The 26181-nt window shown below is 46.2% G+C and overlaps 1 protein-coding gene across 12 annotated transcripts in view; it reads left to right on the forward strand.

The window, feature by feature from the left end:
- Positions 1–26181, forward strand: part of MAST4 (microtubule associated serine/threonine kinase family member 4) — a 623219-nt gene that overhangs the window by 278239 nt on the left and 318799 nt on the right. For 5 of the 12 annotated variants that reach the window (XM_051853667.2, XM_051853671.2, XM_051853668.2 and 2 more), the window contains one exon: positions 22832–22906. The exons of the other annotated variants lie outside the window; for them this stretch is intronic. In XM_051853667.2, coding sequence (XP_051709627.2) covers positions 22832–22906 — 75 coding nt within the window. The remainder of the gene's footprint in view (positions 1–22831; positions 22907–26181) is intronic. 12 annotated transcript variants of the gene reach the window in all.

Here is a 26181-nt window from a genome sequence, read left to right on the forward strand (position 1 = left end):
ATTGGGGATGCCCATGTCTAGGTTCCCTAGGTTCTTGTGGGCACCTTAGGATTGTGATGAATGTACCATCACAAGCCGAATGGGGGTCTGGGGTCTAGAGGTTGAATCTGCAATGCCTTGGCAGAGTTGGGGATTTTGAGGATTCTGTCTAGTTTTGCTCCACTTACTCCATTCTGCTTCGTGTCCCAGAATGAGGCCGAGGAAGCAGCAGGGACACCGGAAGCCGTCTGTCCGGTGCCTGGGGCAGCCCTCCTGTCCCCTGCCTGGCTGTCCTCCTCCATCTCCTGTGTCCCTCCTCCTCTCTGCTCTCAACACCCCTCCCCTTCCACTCCGTCTATTCTGCCTCTGCTGTGTCCCCCTCCCCCGGCCCCTTTTCTCAACACCTCCTCTGTCTGGAGCATCCTTGGATACATTATTTTTTTTTCCCCAGAAAAGCAATTTTTCATCTTAACTCCCTAAAGCCAGAGTAAGGTATTCCTTTCACAGTTCCCATCACCTTGCTCAGCTGTGGTTGGGTTGTGCAAGCTGCCTGTTCTTGTCTCCGCCTACCCCACGAGTGTGTAAACTTTTTGAGATTGAGAAAATTGCTGGTCCCGTGCCGCAGCCACCACATACAGTGGGAGACACGGGCACACAAGTGGTCAGGAACTCTGAGCTCTTTCCGAGGGCTCGGGCTGAAGGCGGTTGTGATTCTGTTTGTTTTGGGCCATTCTTTTATGGGGCTGTGTTGTGTGTTATTTTTATAATCAGAACAGAAAGCTTCAAAAGAAATATAGTTTGATAGAAGCTGTGTGTGAGATCAAGGCGACTCCGTCAAGTTGTGCTCAGATGTTAATGGGGCCCTTGGCAAAAGGCACATTACCTCACAGGCATGAGGCAATTATTTATAGTGGTTACATCAGCCAGCATAAAGATGATAAACTCTGCATTCTTTTCCCTGAACGCCCTCTGACTCACTGCAGAGTTCCAGGTAAAGTGTTTGCCTGGCTTGCCTCTTGTTGCCTCTGCAACTCCTCAGGGTTCAAGTTTAGAGCTGTTTTGTTTTGTTTTGGAGGCGGGGGAGGGTCCCTTTTTCCTCAGTAGCTAAAGCCTGGGATTCTTTAAGTTAAGGAATCATAGAATTTTTATTTCTATTTTTAAAGATACTTTTATTTATTTATTTGAAAGGCAGAGTTTCAGAGAGGCAGAGGCACACAGAGGTCTTCCATCTACTTACTGGTTCACTCCCTAGATGGCTGCAATGGCCAGAGCTGTGCCAATCCAAAGCCAGGAGCCAAGAGCTTCTTCTGGGTCTCTCATTCAGGTACAGGGGCCCAAGGACTTGGGCCATCTTCTACTGCTTTCCCAGGCCACAGCAGAGAGCTGGATGGGAAGTGGAGCAGCTGGGACTTGAACCAATGCCCATATGGAATGCCAGCACTGCAGGTGGTGGCTTCACCCACTATGCTATGGTGCCAGTCCTTATGTCTATTTTTTAAAAATAAGCCCTTTAGCACTTTACTTTAAAAGTTTTTAAATTATGTATTTGAAAAGCAGAGTTATGCTGGGGGCGGGGGTGGTAGGGAGAGACAGAGAAATCTTCCATCTGCTGGTTCACTCCTCAAATGGCCACAATGGCTGGGACTGGACCAGGAAAAAGCTGGAGTCTGGAACTCCATATGGATGGCGAGGGACCCTAGCACTTGACCATCCTCTGCTGCTCTCTCAAGCACATGAACAGATAGGTGGATTGGAAGTGGAGCAGCAGGGACTCAAACCAGCACCCATATGGAATGTTGGCATTGCAGGCAGTAGCTTATCTCACTGCCCACAGTGCTGGCCCCTAGGAATCATGGGATTTTAAGTCCAGGGTAGAAACCTTAGATTTTAAAAAAATTGCTTATGCACTTATCTGTTTGTTTGAAAGGGGGCGGGGTAGGGGGAGAGAGACAGATGCTGTTTCTTTACTTCTCAGATGTACACAACAGGGAAACCTGGGCTGGACAAAAGAGGAGCCTGGAACTTAATCCCTCATGGTGGCAGTGACCTGACTACTTGAGCCATCACCTGCTGGCTCCCAGGGCGCACATTAACAGGAAGGTAGAATCGGGAGCCCAGCCAGGACTCAAAGCCAGGCACTCTGATAATTCAGGCACCCCAGTCTGGAATTGTAACTGCTTTATCACGTCTGCTCCAGAAACAGACTTAATGCAGCTCAGTTGTTTCCCTTTTCAGCTAAGCACGGTGAATTCCAGACAAATAAAGTGACTGAAGTATAGTTATCAGAAGAATAAATATCAGCGTCAAGGTGCTTTTCATTCATAGTTGGCAAATATTCTTCTATCTGTTCTGTGTCCCACACTTGGCCAGCACTGGAGTTCTTCTGTGTGGTCACACTGAGCTATTACTTTTCACATTAGGAGCTAGTCTTTACCTAATTAAAATGGACTCATTTCAGAAAGTACACTCATATCCTTGAGTGAGTCTTCTGATTTAACTTGGTAAATTACAAACGCCTGTCCAAAGTTGTGTCTCTCATTTTCCTAGAACTTGAAACTGTTCCTTAGCAGTTCAATTTTGTCCTTTAGGAGACGGAAGGCCGAGTGAAATGTCCTCAGGCTAGACTCACAAGACCCTTGTGTAGGGTGCAGTGAAAACGTAGTCCTGTGTTAGTCTATTTGAACCTCATCTGGGCAAATGTATGGCCCCAACCTTCCCCGCTCACTCTCCCACCCCGAGTCGCTCTGGAGAGTAAGGAAGAGCCAGATCATGGTATGGATGAGTACAAACCGTGAAGCCAAAGAGCCCAGTGGGGGAGTAGAGTGTGGCCAAGTGGGAAGTATGTACCCCACCCAAAGGGATTCAAATTCCATCTGTATTTAGAAAACTGAAGCCCCAACAAATCACTTATACAGGCCAGATCTAACCTTGGAACCTTATGTTCATCATTCCTTTCAATATAGGTCCTCAAAAATTTTTTTTCAACTAGGAAACCATGTTAAGCCCTTTATTAAAAGACAAAAATATTGGTGTACAACTGGGATATAGCTTCTCTTGGAAATGGGAAGCATATTTCTCATGCCAGTACTTGTATTTATACTCAGTGCATGCCCAACAATATTTCCCCATAGATGGTATTCTTAGTGTTTTATAATTTCGAAGTTGATTCAAATCATTCTGAAAACACATGGGATTCTAGCCACTATTCCATCTTGGCCCTGTTTTGTGTATGTGTAAGAACCGTAATGGAATTCTGTCCTATCCCATCCTTGCTAGCTAGCTGGCTATTTATGCCTCTGTGCAAAGACTCAGCAAAAAGGTTTGGGAAGAGAAAAAGAGCATCTCCTTAACTAGGATTTAATAGGAGGGTGGGCAGAAGCAGCAACCTAATTGATTAGGTTGCCAGGCAATTTGAGCCAACCTGTTAGTTACAAATTTTTGTTACGCAAAATTTAACACCCATAGCAAGAACCACGAAGTAGCCTCAGATGCATTCTTGGAGCGCTGGCCGTTGCTCTTAACGGACAGTTTAATGCGTGTGAGATACTGTTCCAGCCTGCAGTCTCTCTCCTGCCTTGGGGAATGGCTCTTCAGAGTCTCCATTTTCTTAATGTTTTAAAAACCTGTGCTACACATCTGAAGCCCTTTGTATTTTTATTAGCCCCACATATCACTGGATTATGGTAGCGTGTGCTCTTCTTCCCACGTTGATTTTCTATTTGTATCAGCGTTTCCTTGGTGCAGGCCTGCAGGTTTCCTTCTGAAGGTGAGCAGGAGCTAAGTGTAGGATAATTCTTTTGGAGAACAGGTCCTGTCTGTTGCTTTCATTTGGACTCCTTTCTGACTTCCCAGTGATACCTAATCCCATCGTGGTGTTTAGAGCTAGACAGGTCCCAGGGGGTTCACCAAGTTTAATTCTTTATCATGCAACCCAGTGAGGCCGTCTGACACAACTAAACAGCCAGCATTTTTCATGAAGAGTGATATTGGATGATCAGTTCTAGTGTTGGGCTCAGTGCAGTGAAATATTTTGAAATACATAAAAACCTATCAGATTATAATGAATGTCAGCTACGTGTCAAATGCTAGGCCAGGCCCTTTGTGTGTATTAGCTGTAATCTGCAAGATGACCTAGTTGTTAATCTCTTTTTATAGAAGTGGAACTGAGGTTGGGAAATGTTCAACAGATTGCGTGGATATCATGAGGCTTTTCTGTATGGTACAAAGTTGTGTCTCTGTGACATCACATATGAACTCATTGTGTGTCCCACGATCTGGCCCTTTGTCACTCCAGAGTGACTTGGCGGGGCAGGAGGGCAGGTTGGGCTCAAGAACATTTTGTTAAGAGAATCAAAAATGAATCTTGATGTGAGTGGAAGGGGAGAGGGAGTGGGAGAGGGGAGGGTTGCGGGTGGGAGGGATGGTATGGGGGGGAAGCCATTGTAATCCATAAGCCGTACTTTGGAAATTTATATTCATTAAATAAAAGTTAAAAAAAATAAAAATAAAAAAAAACATTTTGCACAGCTGAAGTCCAAATAGCTTGTCATATGGGTTACATCCCCCTACCCCCACCCCCACCCCCAAAACTAGAAATACAGGTAAATTTTTTGCATAGAAAAAATGTCATGGCAATGCAGGTTCATGAAGCTCAGTGAGCGTAAACTCTCTTCCCCTCCTGCACAGAGTTCCAAGTGGGTCCCTCTTGGCGAATGAAGAAGGTGTTCTGAGGTGAGTAGCAAGAGCAGAGGGTCCTCCCACCTGTAAATGGAAGACAAGCGTAGATGACAGACTCTGCTCAGCCTGAGAGTGCTGGGACCCCTGGGTTGAGGCCTCCTATGAGACCAGGAAGAGAGTGGTTAATCAATCTCAAGTCATTTTGTCCACGATCCCCACCCCAATCCCCAACCCTGCCTGATGCCTGTATTTATTTCTTGGTTCATGGGCTTGTGCCATGACTGATGGAGAATCACAGTACTACTTCCAATGAACATGAAATTTGTTCAAGTCGTGTTGGTCCAAGTGGACAATATGAGTGGCGAGGAAAGACGGACATGTTCAAAAAAGTCTGTGTAACTAGTGTGATCATGGAGTGGTAAAGATATAACCAAGGTGAGTTGAGCTAGTCTAGTCCCATGGGTTTCATTGGCCTGTGTGTGTATTTCCATTCTTCACTAAAAAAAAAAAAAAATCATTTCCCTTTAACTTCCTATTTTTTCCAAATGGTCACATTTCTGTTAGTATTCCCAAAGCAACTTATGATGCTGAGGGGAAGCTGGTGGTAATTTTTTTTTTGTTTTTTTGTTTTTGTTTCTTAAATAGAACTAGAGAAATACTTGATGCATAAGAGAGAGCGAATACCTCTGTTTTGTCAGTTTGTCCTTTCTAAGTAACAGAGAGCGAAAGGGAAAAGTTGCATCACATAAGATAGACGTCTCACGTAAGTGTCATTGCTCAGTAATGTTTAAATATTTACCCTGAGTTTGCACAGTGGTTACCAAGTCTCATCAGAAGGACGAGAACGTTGGCTTCCCAAGTAGCTGATTTGGAAAATATTACAGAATGTTTGTACATAACGTGTTCCAATCCACTCCTTCATGCTTCTCTGCCTGTGGGAAGAGTTTTCTGAATGAATGGAAGGAAAAGGCCTAATTCCTGTAAGATTTTTTGTGGAGAAGAAAATCAGAATTCTTTTCTAAATATATGACTTATGTTTTGAGCAGATTGAGTAACCTCTAGGAGTTTTGCATTGAACATAAAATGCATCAATGCAGCAAAGATTTTAACTGTATAGTTAAGAAATGACTTATAGAGTTTGGAGAAATTAAACATTTTAAAATCATAGTTTAAAATAAGTGAGGTTGGCCGGCGCCGCGGCTCAGTAGGCTAATCCTCCGCCTTGCTGCGCCGGCACACCGGGTTCTAGTCCCAGTTGGGGCGCCAGATTCTGTCCCGGTTGCCCCACTTCCAGGCCAGCTCTCTGCTATGGCCCAGGAGTGCAGTGGAGGATGGCCCAAGTGCTTGGGCCCTGCACCCCATGGGAGACCAGGATAGGTACCTGGCTCCTGCCATCGGATCAGCGCGATGCGCCGGCTGCAGCGCGCCGGCTGTGGCTGCCATTGGAGGGTGAACCAACAGCAAAAGGAAGACTTTTCTCTGTCTCTCTCTCTCTCTCACTGTCCACTCTGCCTGTCAAAAAAAAAAAAAAAAAAAATAAATAAATAAGTGAGGTTGCTTAAATATATTTTCTGCTAATTTTGCAAATTTGACTTTCTTAGGAAGACAAGGTCTGTGTCCTTTTTAAAAGTGACTTTTATATTAACACTGTCCACCATATACTAGATGCTTATTGACTAAGCACGTGAAAGAATGAAGAATTGGACGTGAGACATACACTGCCTAAACTATATCTGCATCGTTGGAGATTTTAATCATAGATAGTTTGTTATCTATGGTTGGGTAGCAAATTAACCCCAAGTGTATTTGCTTTAAATAACGCTTCCCATGTCACAGTTTGGGGGGTCCAGACCCCCGGTGTAGCTTAGCTGCGTGAGCTGGCTGGTACAGGGTCTCTGCTAAGGCTGATATCAGGGGTTGGCTGGAGCTGCAGTCATCTCAATGCTGGCCTCGGGGAGGACCTGCCTCCAAGCTTGGTCAAGTGGGTACTGTGCCTTGCTGCTGGTCAGACAGAGGGGCCTCAGGTCCTGTGTGGGTGTTGCCTGGAAGTCTACCTCTCCTCCCAGCTGTGTTGGCTTCTCCACAACTCACCTCTACCAGAGCAAGCAAAGTCACTGTCTTGTGTAACCAATCTCAGAAGTGACACTCATTGCTTTTGTTGTCTTCCAGCTCTTAGAAGTGAACCACGGAATCCCACACTCAATGAGAGGAGATTAGGAAAGGGTGTGAATGGCAAGAGCCAAGGATTGGGAGTCCTTGTAAATGCTAACACAGTCAATTAAGCACAGTTTGTGACCTGGGAGTGTCCCACAGGCAGAAGCCATCACTTATGACATTGCTGTGTCTTTTACATGCCGTGATATTAGTTGGTGGCATACTTTATTACAAGTGTGTGTGTGTGTGTGAGTGAGAGAGAGAGAGAGAGAGAGAGAGAGAGAGAGAAAGAATATATTCCTTGCTAGATGCTGAACTCATAGATGGTAGGGACTTTGTTCTGTCCTTTGTTTTATTTGTGTGTGTGTGGTGCACCTGCTGTTGGGCACTCAACTACTTAGGAAATGGTGGAATCTGTAATTTAAGGCGCATTTTGTGCTTAGAGCTGGACTAAACAGTATTTCTATTTAATGTGGGTTCTCATGGACGCAGAGCTGCAGACAAGGATTGGAGGGCAGGTTGTCTGGGACGTGTTCTCCAGAAGCAGGCATGAGGGAGGAGAGATGGAAGGAAGGGAAACCAGTGTGAGGTTGCTGGATGAGCAAGTGGCAAGCCGTTCTGCTGGGACCCCTGAGACATACTGAGCTGATTAGTCCTTTGAGGGGCTCTCACGGGAACCTGGAACGGTCATCCACCCCTGGCTTCCTTTCCTTGTTGGTTGACGGCTGTCTGTCCCAGAGGAATCTACACCTCCTTACTTCTGTGCCTACGGCTTCCATGGGTTTGGAGAGTGCCTGGGATAGAAGTAGAAAAATGCACCATGTGTGTATTTGAGCTGGAATGCTGTCAGCACCAGGTTCGTGTGGGCTGGCACTGAGACTTGAGGGATGGGATGAGGGCATTGTGCTCTCTGCTGCCCTTGCACAAGGGGATTGAGCCCTAATGGCAGGTGTGAGCTCAGAACTTGAAGGTTAGGATGGGAAGGCAAGGAACATCCAAGGCATGATTAGCCCCCACCTGGAACTGAAGCGGATAAATCCTTTTGTATGGTACTGCTGGAAGTGGTAAGTTTTTTTCTTTTCCTGCTTCTACTTTGAGAAAAGGATAGTGAGATACTGATCATGGTTTCAGAGGATTATTAATTGCCTTCCCATGTGCCAGTCAAAGTCAGGGCTGTCTGGAGGGACAAGAGCCATTCCTGTGCTTTGCCTTTATCAGGAAGCCACACCCTGACGGATGGCCTTCCTGATTGTAAAGCTGATTGTGTTTATATCTGATTTTTGAGTCAAATACAGTGCATTTGCACAAAGACAGCCTTTCTGCCCGTATCATCGTGGGAAGATTTGTGGATTGAGCTTTTCATGAACTTGGACTGTTCGCTTCCTTAAGGCATTTACCCGGACAAGAGCTGTGGTACATGATGACGTGACCAGCTGTGAATGTAGTCTTTTTAAACATTGGAAACGTTTTTTGAGTGCTGGAAAATAAAGAGAATAACCTATCACATACCTCTCCGTGTGTGACAACTGAAGAAAGGCCTGCGTTTCGTCGTTTTCTTCAGCTAGGATTTTTAAGCAGGTAACTGGGCATCACAGCAAGAAAAACCCCAGTGTACTAGGACTGCCTTTCCCTCCCCTGAGTTTTATGCTCTTCCCCGCCTCCCTCTGCTGTGGGGCCACCATGCTCAGTGATTTGCTGTGTAGCTCCCTGGTTTGCATTTTTAGTCTCATATAGATTTTGCAACTATTTTTTTTTCCACTCAGAATTGTTTTTCATACATAATTACATTGATTGAAGGAGATTTAGTTCATTCATTTTAAGTGCTGGTAGTTTTTCATCTTGCAAATCTACCATAATTATTTCATCCTGTTTTCTAAAAATAAACATTTTAGGTATATCTACCTTTTTTCTTTTTTAACTGTTACAAGCAATGCTTCCTTGGATTTTGCTTTAACATTTAAAATTTTTAGAAATTTTGGGGCCTGCGCTGTGGCGTAGTGGGTAAAGCTGCTGCCTGTGGCGCCGGCATCCCATATGGGCACTGGTTTGAGTCACGGCAGCTCCACTTCGGATCCAGATCTCTGCTATGGCCTGGGAAAGCAGTGAAGGATGGCTCAAGTGCTTGAGCCCCTGCGCCCATGTGGGAGACCTGGAAGAGGTTCCAGGCCCCTGGCTTTCGATCAGCCCAGCTCCGGCCATTGTGGCCATTGTGGGAGTGAACTAGCAGGTGGAAGATATTTCTCTCTCACTCTCTCTCTCTTTCTGCCTCTGTAACTCTGCCTTTTTAATAAATAACTGAATCTTTTAAAAAATTACTTATTTGAAAGGCAGAGACAGATACACAGATGTGCACACGTGCATACACACACAGAGTTCCTACCCAAAAGCCTGCAATGATTGTGGCTGGGCTACCTGGGCCCATCAAGGAGCTGGGGACTCTATCCAGATCTCCCACATGAGTAGCAGGGACCACAGTATTAGAGCCATCCTGCCTCGCGGGGTGCCCGTTAGCAGGCACCTGCCTCGCGGGATGCCCGTTAGCAGGTACCTGCGTTGGAAGTGGAGGAGCTGGGATTATAACCTGGCACTCTGGTATGGGATGTAGACATCCCACCAAACCACTGTGCCAAGTACCCGCCACCCGAGAACCTGTTGAGGTCACTTCAGTTATGGTTTATGTCTCTGTTAATTTTGATCGTTTTTCCTGCTCTCCTATTTTATAATTTTCCCTGCATTGATCTTGTTTATGCTTTGATGGATATATGCCTCAACATCGTATGGTTTTCTTTTTTTTTTTTTTTTTTTTTTTTTTTTTTTTGACAGGCAGAGTGGACAGTGAGAGAGAGAGACAGAGAGAGAAAGGTCTTCCTTTGCCGCTGGTTCACCCTCCAATGGCCGCCGCTGCAGCCGGCGCACCGCGCTGATCCTGGCAGGAGCCAGGAGCCAGGTGCTTTTTCCTGGTCTCCCATGGGGTGCAGGGCCCAAGCACCTGGGCCATCCTCCACTGCACTCCCTGGCCATAGCAGAGAGCTGGCCTGGAAGAGGGGCAACCGGGACAGAATCCGGCGCCCCAACCGGGACTAGAACCCGGTGTGCCGGCGCCGCAAGGTGGAGGATTAGCCTATTGAGCCACGGCGCCGGCTCCCGGTTTTCATTGGTATTGTATTAGTTTTCCTATTGGTTATTGCTGGTACATGTAAATACTGTTTAATTTTGTTGGTCTTGTATCTAAAAACCTCTTCTGCTCTTTGAATAATTCAAAAATAATATCGTGGTGTTTTTGAATCTCATGATATTTTAGTGCAGACATTCTGTCTGCTGCAAATAGAATAGGTTTCCAATTATCTGCTTCCTTTTCTTTTATTACTGCATTGATGAAGACATCTAGTACCTTGCTAAATCACAGCAGGATTGTAATGCTTCTGACTTTGTTTCTGTACAGGGTGGCAGCAGAAGAATTAAACACTGCCTCTCCCCCAGAGTCTCTAATTTTTCCTTCTATAATCCCTGTTAGACAAATATTACAACTTCCTGCTCTGTCTTCCATATTGGTAAATACAGTTCTGCTTTTTTGACACTTTGGCATTTCTTGATACTGAATTTTGGTATGGAAATACCGATTTTTGTTGGTGTGATACCTTTCTTTACAACACAGGTCAGTGATTTCATTGACCCCTGATTCTCCGTCCAGCCCTGCCACGGTACCCTCTTGCCCTTCCCATAAACCCTTCACTTTCCACCAACAATAGGACCACATAGGAGCTTTGTTTGGCACATTCTTCGTTTCACTGACCTCTTCCGTCTATGTCACAGTTTTGCAAGGGACATCTTTATCTTGTACCTATTTGTATCAAAGACAGCTGGAAGGTAGTGACCATGAGGAATGAATGGAAGATAGCCGCCGATTTTGAGGGAGCCAGGTGAAGGCTTGTCCCTGAGAGCAGTATCACATGACATGAATGATGTAAACACGTGGAGCAGAAAGATCTCCTGAGGGCAGAATGGTCCTTGACCATCTCACAGCCACCAGCACGGAAGTAACGCTGGTGGCGCCAGCAGGCGCAGTGCCGTGGGACTCCTCCTCCTAGAGGTCAGGACAGCTGAGACCAGGCATGTGGTGCCTTTCTTACCATTGGGCTTTGAGGGGCTGGTGCTGTGGCATAGTGGGTAAAGCTGCCGCTTGCAGTGCCGGCATCCCATATGGGTGCCTGTTCAAGTTGCGGCTGCTTCACTTCCCATCCAGCTCTCAGCTATGGCCTGGGAAAGCAGTGGAAGATGGCCCAACTCCTTGGGCCCCTGCACCCATGTGGGAGACCCAGAAGAAGCTCCTGGCTTTGGATCAGCCCAGCTCCGACCGTTGTGGCCATTTGGGGAGTGACCCAGAGCTGGAAAACCTCACGCTCACGCTCTCGCTCTCACTCGCTCTGCCTCTGCCTCTCTATAACTCTGCCTTTCAAATAAATAAATAAATATTAAAAAAAAATTGAGCTTTGAATCCCACAGGTGGGCTTACTTAGATATTGGTATGTTCTTTACAAAATATCTCAGTGTGCTTAAGGTCACTGAATTTGCAAAGTCAAATGGATAAACCAGTGCCACCTTAAACAAGTGGTTAAATGAATCTTGTTACTGCTCAACTCAGACCACCAGAAGCAATGGGGGGCAGTGGTTAAGACCACAGACACCGGCCATTCTGGATTTGATTCCAGTACCATTTCTTACCAGCTCTGTGGGCTCAGATACATTTTAAACCTCTTTATACCTTTATTTTCTCATCTGTAAAATGGGTATAATTATAGTGCCCATTTCCTTAGGCTGTTAGGAAAGTTAGAGCAGTTAATGTGTGCACTGGACAACAGAATCCAGCCCACAGCAACTGTTATACATGGTTGTTAATTATATCTTTGAAATGTATAAGAATACTTATTCTCCTTCAAACTTCGCAGTGTGACTGAGGCCGTAAACCAGGCCTGTCCTGGCTTTTCCGTGTTGCACAAAAGACAGGGTTCACATTTGAAGCAGTGGTGCTGACAGCTGTCAGTGAAGGCGTGCTCCTTGGATTAAGCATTCCTTCAGGATTAAGAATTAAGGAGTTAAAGACAAAAGTCTTGCGGAGTTTCCTTAAATATTTCAGCTGCATACGATTAGCACATTTTTCTTGGCAGGGAGCACCTTTTCCTTTTTCGTTCAAGCGTCTTTCGTCAGCAGCCTTTCTGGTTTTTCTTCCCAAAGGCTTCCTGTGCTTCTGTCTCTCTGTCATCTGGCCCCATTCTCCTCCACGCCTCAGCACGTCCCACCCACTGCTTCCTCTCGCTTAAAGAAAAAACAAACCTCTGCTCATAGATTGTGTAGCATGCTTCCTTCCTCTGCCGGCCGCTGTGTGTATGTTGGGGGAGGAGGGGCGTGGAGGGCGCCGGCCGCTTGGGAAAGGCATTGTGCGTGGCCAGCACCTTCCTGATGTCCGGATGATGCACTGCCGGTGGGGAACTGAACGCAGGGCGTGGTCCGGTGCTGGGAAGGCAGGCTCCGAGGCCATCTGCCTGCAGGCTGAAGTCATTGCTCAGTTGTTTGCCAGGAGGTTAGCCCAGGGTTGGTGTTGTCATTGCGTAACTACAAGCACCCTTTGTGTCCTGGTTCTGTGGGTGAAGACAGGGCATCTGAGGCATCTGTGTTCCCTGCAAAGCCTGGAACTCAGCAAGGCTCTGTGGCCCCTGTGGCGCCTCTCTCGCCTTCAAACATCTAGAAAATGTTCAGACTCCCCCTGAAGTCAGTTCTTTGGAATTTATGATGGGAAGTGAATTGAGCCAGTGTAAGAGGTGTTTACAGCTCAGCTGTTGCCGAGATCCATTTCTGTAAGCACTGGCAGCCAGCATGTGGTCAGTGTAGAATGTGGGATGGGCACTATTTATGCCAGCACTCTATGGAGGTCACTGTCATTTTACAGATGGGAACACTGAGGCTCTGCTGGGAATGCAGGATCAGAGCACCAGCTTTCTGGGGTGTTTGTTCTGGACACTTCCTCTGTGACAAGTGCCTCTCATGCATGGGATGTGTGCCCCACAAGGAGAAACCGAGTCTGGGGGGTGGGGAGAAGCTGTATTGCAATGTTTTTAGTTGTCTCCAGGTAAAAGTAGGTCTCAAAGAATGGAGCATGAAATTATGGCAGAGCACTTGTGAAGTGTCAGGATTATTAGGAGGAAGCGACAAGGGGCTGGCATTGTGGTAGAGCAGGTCAGGCTGCTGCTTGTAGCGCTGGTTCAAGTTCAGGCTGCTCCACATCCAATCTAACTCTCTGCTAATGCTCCCGGGAAGGCAGTGGATGGTAGCTAATTCCTTGGGCCCTCGCCAAGACCAGAACTGAGTTCCTGGCTCCTGGCTTCAGCCTGGCCCAGCTTTAACTGTTATGGCCTTTGGAGAATGAACCAGCAGATGGAAGACCTCTGTCCGTCTGTCTGTCTCTCTGTTGGGTCCTCTGTCTTTCAAATAAATAACTAAATCTTGAAAAACACAAAGCAGGAAGTGACACGATGACTTCTCATCCATGTATCCCACCTGAGAATGCTTAGTGATTGTTACACTTCGGGTAGAAGACTCGGTTGCCATTACGTTAAGGATTAGCAGGTGTGTTGTTCAGTGCTGGAGTTGTGCTAGGGCTGTACTACATTTGGGTCTTGAATCTCTTTCACCCGAGAATTTGTGTGATACGCAAGTGTCAGGTGAGAGTGAGGTCAGTGGAGTGCTGTCCATCCCCAGTTTGCAGGGCCGGGCAGCTCCCCCTTTCCTGGGACCCTGGCCATTGTCCACTTGCCTGCTTAGAACAGATGAAACAAGTCCAAACAGCTCGGAGGAGGCCAGTGCATCCCCGGCTTAATTTAAACCCCAATCAGATCTAATTACCAGAGCCATATTACTTGCCGGCCATAATTTGCTTTGGGTACAACTCAGAGCTATGTTGAAAATTTTGTGTTGCTATCAGAAAATTGGTTTACCTTTACATTTTTTCCTCCGAGATTTCCCTGTGGAACACTGGTCCTCTTAATTTAGGTATCTTGTAATTTTTCTCATTAAAAAATGTGTGGCATGTGCTATCATTAGATTTTTTTTTTCTAAATTGAAGTGACTTAAGTGGGTTGACATATGTGCTACAGTATAATTGTGCTGTGTTTTTGGAGCTCAAGTTAGTAATTACATCCATAAACTTATTGTCTATGGTAAAATATGTTAACCAGTCTTTGACATAAAATTCATTAATTTGGATCAATATACAATGTGCTGAAATGCTCTAACAAAACATCATTGACTGATGGCTATAACATGGTCCCAGACCTAAGCACTTCTCTGTGAACATAAACATTTTCTAAATAGCTTGTCAATACTGTGATTCCCCAAACACACATATTTTGAAGCCTACAACAAATCTGAACTATGGCATGATCCCAGTAGTTGAATTCACTTGTGTATTCAATAGTCTCCTGAGTATGCATTTGAGCCGCACGATGCCAGGTTACTTTCAGACTGGGTCATGGGATTTCAGACTTTCAAATCCTCAGGCCCTGAAGCAGATGGGGATGCTGACATCTGGGGACTTGAGAGACTTGGGCCAGTGGCTACCACCCGGCAGTGGCCAGGCGGAAGCCCTCTCAGTGAGGATTCTGTCTTCCCACTGTGTGTCCCAGAGCACGCCAGGGCTCCCTCACGTGGAGTCTGTGTGGATTCTGTGTACACAGACTGTTCTACTTTCCTAATGTTCAGTAACCCGAAAAAGCAAATTGAAAAGTGTGCCAGGGTCAGGGAGTGCATTTGAATTCCACGTAAGGATTTCATCAGGAATCCAATCCCAGAGTTTGCTTTCAACTTGAGACTGCAGACCTATAAAAATTACATCAATGTGAAACCTTGACAAAAGAAAAATCGCCGTGATTAGACATGTGGGCTTCACAGATAATATCTAGTTCACCCCTTCAGCATTTCTGGGAAGTGGGAGCCCGAGGAGAAAGTACTGTGTGTGGCTTTTCCGCTCAAATTGCTGCCTCTCTTCCCATCAGACACAGAGCCGAGCTCTGTTTTAAAGGTGAAGCAACACATCACGCTGTCAGGACACTGAGACTGCGCAGAGCAGGGCGGAGGAGGCTCGGTGGTGGCTAAGGTGCGTGCTGCCTCCTCCTGGCCTCCACGTCCCTTTGCCTTCCCCCACCTCTCCCTCTCACCCGACCTGTGTGCCCATCCCTCCCTCTTCCCGTCCTCCCTCTCCCTGCCCCGTCCACACACACTCTTCTTCTCCCCGTCTTCGTCTAAACCTTGCCTTCTCTCTCCCTGTTTCTCGGTGGATCCACGTCACAAGCCTCCAGCCCTCTGGTGTCTGGTCGGGTCTGGGGAGATACTATTAGGAGGCTAGAGGGAAGCAGAGAGGACAGAGACGATGATGGAAGCCTTCGCCCCGTGGCCCTCTTCCTGGGGCGCCTGCACATGGTGGCTGAATGCCCCACTCAAAGCCAGGGCACCTGTCACGTGACACCGCATGCCCAGCCACGCTCCCTCCCTCTGGGCACAGGGAGGTGAAGTGCCCTCTGTTGCTTTGTAAGCAGCCCCTTTACCACCCGATCTGAGTGCCTTCTGTTTGCTGTAGGAAGCCTCATGGAAGCAGTGGGGATGGTTGGATTGGTAGTGAGGAACTGTGCATTTATTGGCTTCGTATTTATTGAGCACCTACTCAGTGTCAGGTAGAGGGCCAGGTGTTGTGATACAACGGCTTAAGTCCCTGCTTGTGACACCATATCGGAATGTGGGTTCGAGACCTACCTCTGTTTGTGGGTGCAAGACCCACCTGTTTCTCATCTACTGTCTCACTGATGTGCTCTCTGGGAGGCGGAAGATGATGGTTTAAATGCTTGGGTCTCTGCCACCTATATTGGAGACCTTGTAGTCTCTGTTTCCTGACAGCCCTGGCTGTTGTGGGCATTGGGGGAGTAAAGCAGTCGATGGAAGATCTCTCTCTACCTCTCCTTCTGCCTTTCAAATAAACACAAATAAATTTGTAAAAAAGATGTCATTATATAGGCTGTTGTTAAAATGGAAGTATCTGGAGTGGGCGTTGTGGCGCAGCAGGTTCAGCTGCCACTCGAAACATCTCGTCCCTTGTCTGAGTGCCCCTGGACAGGACTCACCTAGGCTTCTGATCAGCTTTCTGCTACTGCACGCCCTGGGTGGCGGCAGGTGACAGTTCCAGCACTTGGGTCGCTGCCACACACCAGGGAGACCCAGACTGAATTCCAGGACCCTCACTTTCGTGTGGCACAGCCCTGGTTGTCATGGGCATTTGGGGAGTGAACCAGCAAATACCTCTTTCTGACTTTCCATTAAAAAATAAATAAACTTAAATAAGATTGAAGTATTTAATATTTTAAAAACATTTTAAACTGATATATAAAATTATGCATATTTATAGAGTATCATGTCAATACCTGTGTACATTATGCAATTAAATTTTTTAAAATAGGGCATAATATTTTAAAAAATCTATTAATAATAGTGCATAGAATATATGTACCAGTGCGTGTAGTACATGCATATGGGAATAAGTGAATAAATAAATGACTAACGTTTTGGACATAACCCAAAGCTTCCTACCGAGCTCCCTGGGTGGTTCCTATCTCCTCACGTTTGAAGAACTACTCGCTTGCTGGATTTTTTAGCTGCAGGTCACATCATCAGTTCAGCAGGTAGAGAGCAGCATTTGTCTGAAAGGGAGCTCAGCTGGCTTGGGACCTGGAGTGTTGCTGGCAGTATTGGCAAGTATTGTTCCATTGTGCTCACTGGGGCCCTGCGCTGCAGACAGACAGCTGCTGGGTCGCGCTCCGTCCTCAGAGGCCGAGCGCTCCTTTGGCTGTTCCTTTGGGGTGACTCACTTCTTGAGCTAATTTGAAACACCAGGCTTTGCAAGGAGATGAGAGAAAAGGATCCACTCTCCTCATTACCAGATTATTAATTATGGAGGTTTTTTTGAATTATTCAGTGGTCAGTTCCATAGGTTTTAGAAGCTATGACATCGTAATGGAGAGGTGTTCTATCTTCTATATGGCACATTTCTTTGATGTTCATTAAGTTTCTGATTCCTATTTTGAGATGCTGGATGACTGTTAAATCTCCAAAGCTTGTGAATTCCATCAATCAATTTATTTTAATGGAGTGCTTTACATTTTTTTTTAAATTTCTCATTGCTTTCTTGATATTCAGGGACCCTTTGATGGCACCTGTTTATAGTAGCTTTGTTGTATTTAAATATCATGTTTAGCCAGAGTTTTCATTGAGGGTCCACTATGTTTTTCATAAACAAAAACTGAGGACTCCGTGGAGAAGTTTATCTAAGAATGCATGTGATTCTTTTCAGAATTAAAGCTGGGGTTTTTGGGAGGAGGGCAGCATTGTGGCACAGCAGGTTTGGCCACCTGTGACGCTGGCATCCCACATCAGAGAGCTGCTCCACTTCAGATGCAGCTCCCTGCTAATGCTCCTGGGGAAGCAGTGGAGGGCGGCCCCAGTGCTGGGGCCTCTGCTCCCACGGGGGGACCCAGATGGAGTTCCGTTTCCTGGCTTTAGCTCCCAGCCCTGTTGATGGTGGCCACTTGGCAAGTGAGCCAGCAGATGAAAGATATCTCTTTCATGAAAGATGTCTTTCACATAAATAAATAAATACATAAGTAGTAGAAAAATAAACTGTTTGGGGAGTGAGCATTTGGCTAGGGGTTAAGGTACTGGGTAGGATAATAGAGTCCCTGCTGTGTTCCTGATTCCAACTTCTTGCTAAGTTGTGCTTTGGGAGGCAGCAGGTGTTACAGGTCAACAGGCTGTGTCTGCCACCTGCATGGGAGACCTGGACTGGGTTCCTGGCTCCTGGCTGTTGCCGACATCTGGGGAGTGAATCAGTAGACGAGGGCTCTCTCTGTCTCTAAGTATGAATTTATGCCTCTTGCATTAATTGGATGAATTTTTTAAAGATTTTATTTATTTGACAGGTAGAGTTACAGACAGTGAGAGGGACAGACAGAGGAAGAGGTCTTCCATCTGCTGGGTCACTCCCCAAGTGGCCACAGCGGCCAGGGCTGGGCCGATGTGAAGCCAGGAACCAGGTGCATCTTCCGGTCTCCCATGCAGGTGCAGGGGCCCCTGCGCTTGGGCTATCTTCCACTGCTTTCCCAGGTCACAGCAGAGAGCTGAATCAGAAGTGGAGCAGCTGGGGGTCTTGAACCAACACTCATATGGGATGCCAGCATAGCAGGTGGAGGGTTAACCTACTGTGCCACAGCACTATCTCCAGCTGCAGTTGATTGAATTTTAAAAATTTAAGAAAATGTTTCGAGTGAACTTTTAGGAAGTAGTCTAGGAGCCCTTGAAACATTTAAATGGTAGATTATGTGATTTTCTGATTTTTTAATTGCTACAATTTTTAGACTAGAAATGTCTTATAGATTCAACAGCAGAAAAAAAAAATGATCCCAATGCCAGAATTAGAGATATACCTAGTTTTAAATTTTCTTTGTGGCACTCATTTTGAGATAGAGTCACTTATACCCAATTTAAAGTTAGACTTTATAAATAGTCTGGTGTCAGCAACTGAATTCATCAGGCACCCATAATTTCACAGCTGATCTGTTGTTTTCCCACAGATCATTCTTATAAATATGTTTACATGACGCACGTTACACTAAAGTACTGAGCTATCAGTTCTGTAATGTTAAGGGAACAGTAATTTCTTTAAAAAAGCATAATCTGCAGTGTTAAGGAATGTTTACAATTTCCCAGTGACTTCACAGGTGAAGGCTTGGTGAACGCACTTAGCAGAGATGAAATGGGGTTCACTCCCCAAAGTGCTTAAAGAAGTTCCTAGATTCGGGGTGCATTTGCTCTTCCTTTGTGATCTTAGGAAACTTGTTGACAGGACTGCAGGGTGCTGCTTGTCTGTGTGGTAGGCATCACCAGCGCGATGACTTTGGTTGAGTCTAGCAAAGCAATAGAGCGCCCCTCTGTTCCTTCAGCACCAGTAGTGAGGAATCCAACTGCCAACTCCCTGCAGCGCCCACGGCACTGAGGAGCCCCTGTTTCCATATGTGAATAAACCTTTGAGTTGAGAGCCCGTGGGATCTGCTCGGACCCAGCCTATTATTTTGCTGATGTGAGGGTATTAGCCAGAGGTGCAAGGTACCAGGGCTCTGACTTCTTCTGAAATGATGGATACTGGACACTGAAGGCTGTCATTTAGGAGGAGAAGTGGATTCTTGAGACTTAGAATTTGGGAAAAGAAAATGAAGTCCTATGATTTGCTTTTACTGATGGCATGAATGGTAGGATTTTTTTCTTTTAACTTTGAAAACTATGTGAACATATTTGTTAAACAGTGTCTTGGTCTGTATTCTGTTGCTATAGCAAAACACTGGGGACTGGGTCATTTATCAAAAATAGAAGTTGATTTGGCTCATGTTCTGGACGCTGGAAAGGCCAAAAACATGGTGTAGGCATCTGCTGAGGGCTATGCTGCTTCTTCATAGCACAGCAGAGGGCATCACGCAGCAAGACGGAGCAGGTGTGTTAGCTTGGGTCTCTCTTCTGATAACTCCACTAATGCCATCATAGGGGCCCACTCATGCCCTCCTGTAGCCTGATTACCTCCCAAAGGCTCCCTCTGCAGCTTCCATTGACACATGAACTTCTGCAACAGTATTTAGCTGACTGAGCTCCAAGCATTGTTTCCACTTTCCCTGAATATGTGTAGGGGTCTGGAAAGTAGCAAGACTGGATGAAGAGACAGAAAGTGCTTTCCAGTCAGGGTCTGCCTAAGAAGCAGGCATGCCTAGCTGCTTCTGATTTTTTTTTAAGATTTTATTTATTTATTTGAGAGGTAGAGTTACAGACAGTGAGAAGGAGAGACATAGCTATCTTGGGCTATCTTCCACTGCTTTTCCAGGTCACAGCAGAGAGCTGGATCAGAAGTAGAGCAGCTGGCTCTCAAACCAACATTCATATAGGATGCCGGCACTGCAGGCGGAGGATTAACCTACCACGCCACAGTGCCAGCCCCAGCCCCAGAGATTGATTTTTTTTTTTTTTTTGACAGGCAGAGTTAGACAGTGAGAGAGAGAGAAACAGAGAAAGGTCTTCCTTCTGTTGGTTCACACCCCAAATGGCTGCTACGGCTGGCACGCTGCGTGGATCCGAAGCCAGTAGCCAGGTGCTTCCTCCTGGTCTCCCAGTGGGCCATCCTCCACTGCCTTCCCGGGCCACAGCAGAGAGCTTGACTGGAAGAGGAGCAACCAGGACAGAATCTGGCGCCCTGACTGGGACTAGAACCCGGGGTGCCGGCGCCGCAGGCAGAGGATTAGCCTAGTGAGCCACGGTGCCGGCCCCAGAGATTGAATTTTAAAAAAGTCTTCCTTCCATTGGTTCACTCCCCAGATGGCCACAACGGAAGCCAGGAGCTTCTTCCAGGTCTCCCATGCGGGTGCAGGGGCCCAAGCACTTGGGTCATCTTCTACTGCTTTCCCAGGCCGTAGCAGAGAGCTGGATTGGAAGAAGAGCAGCTGGGACTCGAACCGGTGCCCATATGGGATGCCAGCACCGCAGGCAGAGAATTAACCTGCACCACAGCGCTGGCCCCCATGCTTAACTTCTTAATTAACTTCTCATATTTTTCCATTTGGAATCTGTGTGCACCTTTCTACAAAAATCTCAATGTCACCAAACTCTAAGATTATAGATACAACCAGTCAGGACCATTCTAAGCAGTAGCATACAATATGATAACTCTACTGAAAATTAAGGTTTGTTTACGACATGAGTCATATGGGGAAAAACCTGCTGTGAGCTGTTCATAATTCCTTTAGTTTCATTCCATATGCAATTCATTAAAATGTCATTTATCTTCCAGGTTCTTCCTTGGTTTCTATTAAGATGCATTACTGGAATTTCTTTGTAACTACATTGATTACTTTCTAGACTCATTTGTTCATCACAAGCAGGCTGTTGGTACAGATTCATTGTGCTTGATGATAAATGACATAGACTGCAGGCCAGGTTTTAAAAACTTACCTCTTTAGGGATGTGCTTGCTCTCTCGTTAAGCAAGACTTCCACCCACTGGGAGTTTAAGATTCAGATCCGCAGGTTTAATATCAACATCTGCCCCCTGCTAAGTTCATGCTACAATTAGCTAATTAAAAAAAAAATAACATTTTCACCTTGGTGTCAGAGGAAGAGCAATAAACCACAGGCCTAGGATTTAGTTAATTTGCACATTGACTGTAATTGTGTATTTAATGCTGAGGTTAATTTTTTGGTGATGAGTGGGAACCTGGCAGTATGTGTTGGGACTCTTAAATCAGTTGTAATCATTCCATAGGGAAGTAAATAAGAGCAGATAGTTCTCCAGATGTATGAATGAAGATATTTATTTATTTACCTATGATAACTTCTTTAAGGGAAAGAAAAAAGCATGCAAACCACTGGCTGGTATATCAGTTTAAAAGGGGAGAAATCAAACTGAATAAATCGATGATTCTTTTTCCCCAGAAACTCGATTTCTCCTGCAAACACTAATGATTCTATTGAAATGGGAAGTCATGCTCTGTGTTTCACTTGTTTCTGTTTTGCCAATGAATATAATTTCTGCTATTGAAGCCTAGACTATTCTGTTAGTAAAGCTTCGTCAGCATCATTTCTGCTATTAAAGCTAGAACGTTTTCTAGGTCGCCTGAGTTTCCGGACTACTTCTTTGCATACCTTCAGAAGAGGGTAGAGAAAGAATTCCTGCTGGCAGGGCAGGTCCTAGGGAAACCTGATCCTGACTTGCAGTGTTACTTATGGCACTTTCTTTTTGAAAGGTGAGCATTATACCACGGACAGGAGAGCAGCAGTGGTTGGCAATTCAAGTAGGTGTGATTGATACGCGTCTTGAAAGTAATAGTGCTGTTATTCCTCGAAGAAAAAGTGAATTTTGAAGTCCTGTAATACGGACGTTGCATTTTTAGCTAAGTGGAGTTTGGGGGGGGGGGCACTTCCTCATAGGTTAGCCCTCATCCGAGAGCTGTTCTGCCTGAGTTGTGGCTCACTTGTATCAGGGCCTTTAAGCTATTCAGGGCTTGAAACCATATCTCTGTTGCCTTCTCACCTCTCCTCCCAGGAGCGGATGTTCACAATGGGTAGTGCTTACTTCTCAAGTTGCTTGCCTGTCTCTGGAAGACGGAGAGCTATATACCATTTGTTGACACACCCGTTCTGAACCTCTGTAACAGTACTGTCTGTTGTGTGTCTTCGTGTTGGCGTGGGATGAATGACGGGGCGATGGCAAGCCTCTCCACGTGACCCATTTGTTCACTGTATAATTAGCAGCGTTCGTTTAAGGAGAAACCATCCTTTTATGTGGGTTTAAGTTATAAACTTAATGATGAATCTTTATTTGTGCCTGTCAAATATACTACACAATTTTTGGTGGCTGCCAGACCTCAGGAATTGTGCCAGGAGGGTGGAGAGAGGGGATTCTGTGGCAAGAGATGTGGCATGATGTTGAGGATGGTTGCGACTTCCCTCTCGTGCTGCTGAGAGCCCCACTGGGGGGACGGGTGGAGCCCTGTGCCTGCTCCCTGATGACTTCTGTTATTTCAGGAAGACTGACTTCATGTTCAGGGAAATCATGTTCCAGTTTTTCTTAGTATCTTGAAATAGAATTAGAGACAATGACGAGATAATAGAAAAATGAAGAGTTGGTGGGAAACAGCTTCATAGCTGAAATGACTGTGTTTGTGACTTTCTTACAGTCAGGCATACACAAAGCTGCTTTCGCTCAAACTACTTGCATGTGGCATGTGCGTGGGGGTGGTGGGGGGCGTCTTGTGTTTTTATGTTGGAGTTTAAGACAGTGTACCGTGCCGTTAAAAACTGTCCCTCTCCTTTTCTGACCATCTTCCCATCATCTCACACCCCCGCCTTCTTCCTTCCCGCCTCTCGTTCATTCCCCATCTCCCATTCACTGCCAGGAAGGGCAGCCTCCGAAGAGCCATTTCAACTCAGCCCGCCATCGCCAGAGACTAGTGGAGCCGGCGGCTTCAAAAGTGAGTGTGTCCGATCGCCCTGGGCAGCGGGCGTGCATGGCATGTGGTCTGCCTGTGGCCAGGCGGGTTGTCGGGTCTTGTGTATGCCAGTGTATTATCAGCCTTCGGAATATGGGCCCCGAGAAGAGGCGGAGTCTTCTCTGTTAATTCAAGGCCATGTGCACCAGTAGTGTTCAGGTACACATTTAAAGCCAGCTCTGAAAACGAAGCAGAGACCCTGGCTTGTAGTATTTGCTGGTTTTTGTCGTGTACCTACTCCCAACGTGGCCATTTTCAAATATCCATGGGACATCTCTGAACATAGAGCTGGGAGGTAACACTCAGTAGTGTCCTTCAAGCAATGTTGTATTATATTCTTTCTCTAATGTAAAGATATAATTAACAGAAACCCTAATAAAATAGAGCAAACTAATTAGGAGGTAGTCTTTTAAAAAATATTTATTTATTTATTTGCAAGGCAGGGTGAAAGAGCAGTGAAAGAGAGAACTTTGATCTGCTGGTTCACTCTCCATTAAGGCTGGGCCAGGCCCTAGCCAGGAGCCGGGAATTTCATTTGGGTCTCCCACATGAGTGACAGGAGCCCAAGTATTTGAGCCATCTTTTGCTGTTTGCCAGGCACATCAGCAGAGAGCAGGATTGGAAGCTGCATATCCAGGACTCTGACCCATGTTCTGATATGGGGTATGGGTGTGTCTACTGGTGGCTTAACCCATGGCACCACAGTGCCCACCCCAGAGAGCTTATTTTTTGAAAAGTCTATTATTTTTGTTTACTTGAAATGCGGAGAGAGAGACACACAGATCTTCCATCTGCTGCTGGTTCACTCTCCAAATAGCTGCAACAGCTAATGCTGGGACAGGCTGAAGCCAGGAGCTAGGAATCCCATATGGGCCTCCTACATGGGTGGTAGCGTCCATTGCCTTCTATCGCCTTTCCAGTCAGATTATCAGGTGGCTGGGTCAGAAGTAGAACAGCCGGGACTACAATTGGCACTCAGATACCGGGTGTGGGCACCCCAAATAGAGGGTTAACTCATTGTTCAACAACACCAGCCACCACTTTTGTGTATCCATTTCTGTTGCTTTCAATATAATGTGTTTGCTCGTCAATTGAGGCACATTAAAAAATATTTATTTGAAAGATCACACACACACACCGCAACAGACACAGAGAAGAGAGATCTTCCATCTGCAGGTTGAATGGCCACGACAGCCAGAGCTGGGCTGGACTGATGCCAGCAGCCTGGAACTGCATCTGGGTTTTCTACCTGTGCGGCAGGAACTCAAGTACTTGAGCCATCATCTGCTGCTCCCCAGGTGTATTAGTGGGGAGCTGGATTGGAAGCAGAGTGTCCGAAACTGTGTAGTGTTCCAGAGTGGGATATGGAGGTCCCAAATGGCAGCCTAACCCATGGTACCTCAATACTCACCCAGAAATCCTTTTTTAAAATATGTTTACTTATTTATTAAAAAGGGAGAGAGGGAGGGGTACATGGAGAGGGAGAGAGAAAGGTATCTTTAATTTGCTGGGTTACCACCCAAATGGCTGCAACAGCCAGATCTGGGCCAGGCCTGTGCCAGGAGCCAGGAGCTCCATCTGGGTCTCCTGCACTGGTGGCAGGGGTCCAGTACTTGGGTGAGCACCTGATGCCCCCTGCATACCCTAGCAGGAAGCTGGATTAGGAAGTGGCATTGGCAAGATTCAAACCAAGGCAATCTAGTATGGGATGCAGGTATCCCAAGCCACATGTTAACTGCTGTGCCAAACACCTACCCACATACCCAACTCTTTTTTTAAAAAAAAGATTTATTTATTTATTTATATGAAAGTCAGAGTTATACAGAGAGAGGAGAGTCAGAGAGAGAGAGAGAGAGGTCTTCTATCCAATGGTTCACTCCCCAATTGGCCGCAATGGCTGGAGCTGCGCCGATCCGGAGCCAGGAGCCAGGAACTTCTTCTGGGTCTCCCATACGGGTGCAGGGGTCCAAGGACTTGAGCCATCTTCTACTGCTTTCCCAGGCCATAGCAGAGAGCTGGATTGAAAATAGAGCAGCCGGGCCTCGACCCAGCACTCATATGGGATGCCAGGGTGTTAACCTGCTGAGCCACAGTGCCAGCCCCAACTCTTTGACAGACAGCAATGGTCATAAGTACCATGACTGGGCTTTTAGGAGAGGATTTTTGCTAATTCCACATAGTTTAAGTCAGACTCAAGCCAACTGTATTGCACCTAGACTTTTATTTATGAGTAAACAGGCATAGAGCGTTTACAGAGCTTAGCTTGTCTGAAAAAATGAAGTCCACATGTTCTGGTGGAAACAAGCAACCCAGAACCTCCTACTCAGACGCTAGATGTAGCCATTTAGCAGTTGAACCTCCAATGCCAGTGTTAAGGATAGAAAGTACAGGTCTTCTAGATTCTTATGCCCTGTTCATCCACCGGTGAAGAATGTCTCTAACATTCTCGTGACGACAGTCAGTTAAGCACCACTCGTCTCAGTGATGAGAGCCACAGGACTAGCAAGTTCCCCAAAAAGCCATCTGAGCACTTCTGTGAACAGCCTTCCTGGTGCTAAGGCACAGATGCCACTGGTTGAGTGCTGGCTGCCCACAGTGGGGAGAATTCTGTTTGGGCCAATATGTATCCGATATGACTTTAGTCAATAATAATATCACATCACCTCCAATGAAGTACTTGAGAGCAGATACAGCTGTCACAGCCCTTTGTCACATGTATTAAGTGCCTTGGTTTTCCCTTTTCCCCTTGTGCCCCCAAACAACTCTGGCTCTGGGTCCCGGTGATGGAATCTTGAGGGTTTTATTGGTATGTAAGAGACAAAAATGAACTGGTTTTGAGTAAGTCTGCTGATTTCATCATCTGAGAACATAGAGGATAGCTGCAGGTAGCAGGCCCTTCTGAGGCCCTACTTTACTAGCGAGGCACTAAGATGTGAGAATGAGATCTGTCCGCTGGTGGACTCATAGGGCACCTCTTGGTCGGACAGCTCAGCATGTGCTGTTGCCCCCCTCTTTCTTTTGCTGCCTTCCCTTCATTCTGTCTTGGCGTGTTCAGGAATGCTGTGCCTCACTCAGTGTGTTGTATTCCCTGGGAAGTAGCTCATGTTCTTCCACTGGTCTGTTGTTTTGAGTGAGAATCATGGCTTTTTGTGCTAGAAAACTTTAATAGCAATTCATTAAATTGCTATGAAGAAGATGCCTGGTGCCTTAATAGGTTGTGTGATTACCAAATTAGTTTAAAAGGTCAGATCTTTTCC

This window comes from Oryctolagus cuniculus, chromosome 14, assembly GCF_964237555.1.
Source record: "Oryctolagus cuniculus chromosome 14, mOryCun1.1, whole genome shotgun sequence".
In the NCBI taxonomy this organism is placed as follows: Eukaryota; Metazoa; Chordata; class Mammalia; order Lagomorpha; family Leporidae; genus Oryctolagus; species Oryctolagus cuniculus.